Raw genomic sequence first — 5000 nt, forward strand, 5'->3', positions numbered from 1 at the left:
GTGATTAAATCCGTTTTTTTTTAATAAAAAAAACATTTTTTTTTTTTTTTTATTAATTTTTTTATATTTATCGCTATAATTAATACCAATAAAGGATCTATTTATTGCTGCTTCTGTGCTGCATCTTGCTGCTGCACAGCAGCAAGAAGATATACTTTTGCTGCAGTTATATGGATCTTCTTTTCCCCATGGATCTATACATACATATCCGCATCCTTCTTTTTTTTTTTCTTCTTCTGTCTTATCTAATTTATATTCACAAAAAGGTTCACCTAATACTATATTATTATTATTATTTATTATATTATTTATATTATTTATATTATTTATATTATTTATATTATTATTTATTATTAATATTATACATATACATAATAATAATCTTTTTATTCTCCTTTTTATTCTTCTATTAATGTCTAGCATCTTCTTGTTGCTCACATAGCATTATTCGTGTATATATATCTATATATATACTTATTTATATATTAATTATTATTTTATTTTATTTTATTTACTTTTATTAATAAAATAAAGAAAAAAAAGGGGGAAAAAGAAGAAAAAAAGACGAAAAAAAAAAGAAAATATTCTTTATTGTTTATACACACGAGACGGAAGGAAACAGAACATAACACATAAATAATTATTCTTTTATTTTCTTTGTTTTCTTGGCTATTTTTATCCTTTTTTTCTCTATTTTATTCTTTTATTTATTATTTAATTAAATATATTAATTAATTTAATTAAAAAAGAAGAAAAAATACACAAAAAATGAACATTTTATACCCCGCAGTCGATCGATACAGACAGAGGAAGAAGACGAGGAGGAGCTGCGTATACACCCCAACAGCAAGAAAAAAAAAAAGATTTTTTTTCTTCTTTTTTATGCAATAAATAAAAGAAATTATTCATTTTATTTATTTATTTTATTCTTTTGTTTTATTCTTTTTATTTATTTTATTTATTATTTGTTTTTTTATTCCTTTTTCTCTTCTTTTTCTTCTCTTTTTACCTACTAGTAGTGGGGTCACCGCAATAACGCATGCAAGGATCTGTTTTTTCTTCTTCTTTTTTCCTTTTTATTTCTTTTATTCTTTTTTATATTAATTAAATTAATTAATTTAATTAATTAAATTAAATAAATAAATTAATTAATTAAATAAACAAAATAAATAATAGAGTTCTCTCTTCTCTTGCTGCACACAAACAGTCTGCTCGTTATGCCCGCCGCATGCAAACCTACACCTACTAACGCAGCAGCTAGCTACAGCTAGCTACAGCTAGCTACAGCTAGCTATAGCTAGCTGTATGTACCCAGCAGCAGCTAGCTGTAGCCAGCAGCAGCTAGCTACGTAGTTAGCCGTAGCTAGCTAGTTAGGGTTATGTGTATTAACTATTAACTGTACATAGCTGTGTGTAGCTAGCTACGTAGCTAGCTGTATATAATAAATAATAAATAAATAATAAATAATAAATAAATAAACAAACAAATAAATTAATAAATAAATATAAATATAAATAAATAATAATAAAAAAAATAAATAAATATATAATTAATAATAAATAAATAAATAAATAAATAAATAAAAATTAATAAATATACAAAAAGAAAAACCTCTAGGCTTTATTGGCCCCTATACAGGACACAGCAGCAGCAGCAGCAGCAGCAGCTGCTGCTGCTGCTGCTGCTGCAGTTGCTGCTGCTGGAGCAACAAAAGAATCAAATAATCTTAACTAATCAAACCCTAGCAAGACAGCAAGCAGCAGCAGCAGCAGCAGCAGCAGCAGCAGCAGCAGCTGCTGCTGCTGCTGCTGCTGCTGTTGCTGCTGCTGTTGGTGCTGCTACCTTTAGACTTCTAATGGATCGTCTGCTGTACCGGCACACCACGCAGCAGCAGCAGCAGCAGCATCAGGCTCAGTTGCTGCTGTTGCTGCTGCTGCTGCTGCTGCTGCACCATCATAGCTAATGTCTTCATCCTCTGAATCACTAAGAGAAGGCAAATTAAATATGTCTGTTGCTGCTGCTGCTGCTGCTGCTTCTGCTGCTGCTGCTTCTTCTGCTGCTCCTGTTGCTGCTACTGCTACTGCTGCTCCTTGTGTTGCTGCTGCACTTCCTGTGTCTAGCAGCAGCAGCTGCTGCTGCCCTTCCCCAACCTGCTGCTGCTGAGTCAGGCTCCAGCTAGTAGCAGCAGGAGCAGCAGCAGCAGTATCATTGTTCGCAGCAGCAGCAGCAGCAGCAGCAGCAGAATTTGCAGCAACAGCAGCAGAGGATACACCCGGGCCTTCATATAACTCCTTTAATGCAAAGAAGATCTGCAGCAAAAAAAAGCAGCAGCAAGACAGGCCTCCAATCGTAAACCCTAAACCCTAAACCCTAAACCCTAAACCCTAAACCCTAAAGCCTTACCTTTGCAAGTCTTGCATTTCCCTTGAGTTGCGTTAGCCGTTTTACTGGATAAGGAGAATGACGGGGAGTCCCTTGTTTGCTGCTGCTGCTGCTGCTGCTGCTGCTGCGCTTTGGCGTTGCTGCAGCAGGAGGAGTAGTAGCAGCAGGTGTTGCTGCTGCTCCTGCTGCTGCATCTGCTGCTGCAGCAGAACCTCTTTGCTGCTTGAGCTTCTGCAGGAATGCCGCAAAGAGTTCCTCTGTCCTTGCAATCTCCATCTCCTTGCTGCTGCTGCTGTTGCTGCTGCTGTAGTTGCTGCTGCTGCTGCTGCTGCTGCTGCTGCTGCAAAAGAAGCGCCGCAGCATGGCTGGTGTCTGGAAGGCAGCAGCAAGTTGCAGCGCCATTGAGCTCCCAACTCCTTCTACCTGCAGCAGCAGCAGCAGCAGGAGCAGCAGGAGCAGGAGCAGCAGCAGCAGGAGCATGAGCATCAGGAGAATGAGCACCTAATACAACAAATAGTACTCCTAATCTGTACTCTACGGTTTAGGGTTTAGGGTTTAGGGTTTAGGGTTTAGGGTTTAGGGTTTACGGCTCTTAATTGTAAGAGGAAGATTTCTTGTATATTTAGATGACTTTGCTTCCTTACACTCTCACACCATACTGACCATAATAAATGCTGCTGCTGCTGCTGCTGCTGCTGCTGCTGCTGCTGCTGCTGCTGCTGCTGGTACCACTGCCATTGGGCTGATAGCTGCTGCTGCAGACGACGATGCAGCAAAGTTAGAAGAGCAGCTCTATGCATAACACCACAAACCCTAAACCCTAAACCCTAAACCCTAAACCCTAAACCCTAAACACTAAACCCTAAACCCTAAACCCTAAACCCTAAACACTAAACCCTAAACCCTAAACCCTAGAGGGATGGTAAGTATGGTTTAGGGGTACTTACGAGTGTCTAGGGTTTACTGCATGCAGGACATGGAAGCCAGACAGCAGCAGCGCATGCACTTGGGCTGTACGTACAGCAGCAGCGTTACGCTGCACCTGTGGTGCAGCAGAAGCAGCAACAGCAGCAACTGCAGCAGTACTGCTGCTGCTGCTGCTGCTGCAGTCCCCCTCAAATAAATAAATCGCCATTTCTATCCCCAATGCATCCATCAATCGCTGCTGCTGATCTTTATACCTGTACACCATAAACCCTAAACCCTAAACCCTAAACCCTAAACCCTTACAACCCTAAACCCTAACAATCCTAAACCCTTAACCATTAATCGTAAACCCTAAACCCTAAACCCTAACCCTTAAACCTGTAGAATACAAACGGTATATTTTAGTAAGGAGGAAACCCTAAACCCTAAACCCTAAACCCTAAACCCTAAACCCTAGCTGACCTTCCGTCAAAGACGGAGGCTAAGAGATCCCCTGGTGTTTTTCTCTCTATTAATATTGGCAGCAAAAACTCAAGTTGCTGCTGCTGCTGCTGCTGCTGCTTCTGCTGCTGCTTCTGCTGCTTCTTTTGCTGCTTTGCTGCTGCTGCTGCTGTTCTTGGCGCTTCTGCACCTGCTTTTCCCCTCGATGTTGTTGCTGCTTCTGCTGCTACTGCTGCTTCTGCTGCTGCTGCAGCTTCTGCTGCTGCTGTTGCTGCTGCTGCTGCTGCATCAGGTCTCCATAACCAAGCAAAGTCCCCTACAGGGAGACACCTTATCTCTACAGGGACTTTGTTGCGCTGCAGCAGCCGCTGCAGCAGCGTTTGCTGCTGCATGCGTTTGCTGCGGCTGCTGCTGCCATGGCGCTCTCTTGTATCCATCAGCAGCAGCAACTCAGGAGGTTTGTTGCTAGCAGCAAGTGCTGCTGCTGCTGTTGCTGCTCCTGCTGCCAACGCACGAGCTGCCTGCAACCGTTGCTGCTGACGTGTACCGCCAGAGTCTGCTGCTGCTGCTGCTGCTGCTGCTGTTGCTCCTGCTGCTCCTGGCGTTTGTGCTGTTGCTGGATCTGTTGCTGCTGCTGCTGTTGGTGCTCTTGCCGGCGTTGTTGCTGCTGCTGTTGCTGCTGCTGCTGTTGCTGCTGTTGTTGGATTGACCTTAGCCCGCGCCTTAGGAGATTTGCGCCGTGATGGTGGTGTTGCTGCTGCTGTTGCTGCCTTTGCTGCTGCTGTTGCTGCTGCTGTTGCTGGAACTCCTGTTGTTGCTGCTGCCATTGCTGCTGTTCCTGCTGCTATTGCTGCTGCTTCATCCCCTGCTGCTGCTGCTGCTGCTGCTGCTGCTGCAGTTGCTGCCTTTGCAGCCCTTCTTATCCTCTCCAGGAGAGGCTCCACTACGAAGCTGCTGCTGCTGCTGCTGCTGCTGCTGCTGCACGGCACTGTTCCTGCTGCAGCAGTAGCATCTGCTGCTTCTGCTGTTGCTGTTGTTGTTTTTGCTGCCGTTGTTGCTGCTGTTTTCTTTGGCGTGGGTAGCGTTTCTTCTGTTGCTGCTGCTGCTGCTGCTGCGGTTGCTGCTGCTGCTGCTGTTGCTGCAGAAGCTGTCAGCATAAGTGCTGGCGGTAGCGAAGGAGGAGGAGGAGGAGCAGCAGCAGCAGCAGGACTTGCAGATTTGCTGCTGTTGTTGCTGCTGCTGCTGCACC

At 43.4% G+C, this 5000-nt stretch overlaps 1 protein-coding gene across 1 annotated transcript in view; it reads right to left on the reverse strand.

Annotated features, from left to right (window-relative positions):
• Window positions 1-1845: 1845 nt before the first annotated feature.
• The window catches only part of EMWEY_00029360 (hypothetical protein, conserved), a gene marked incomplete at both ends in the record, with an annotated part of 5643 nt that continues 2488 nt past the window's right edge, over window positions 1846-5000 (reverse strand). The window contains 5 exons of the mRNA XM_013481495.1: window positions 1846-2310; window positions 2405-2806; window positions 3038-3175; window positions 3426-3564; window positions 3773-5000. The exon at window positions 3773-5000 is cut by the window's right edge and continues 531 nt beyond it. Of these exons, the coding sequence (XP_013336949.1) occupies window positions 1846-2310; window positions 2405-2806; window positions 3038-3175; window positions 3426-3564; window positions 3773-5000 (2372 nt within the window). The remainder of the gene's footprint in view (window positions 2311-2404; window positions 2807-3037; window positions 3176-3425; window positions 3565-3772) is intronic.

The sequence above is a fragment of the Eimeria maxima genome, genomic scaffold (genome assembly GCF_000499605.1).
Source record: "Eimeria maxima Weybridge genomic scaffold, Emw_scaff346, whole genome shotgun sequence".
NCBI lineage: Eukaryota > Apicomplexa > Conoidasida > Eucoccidiorida > Eimeriidae > Eimeria > Eimeria maxima.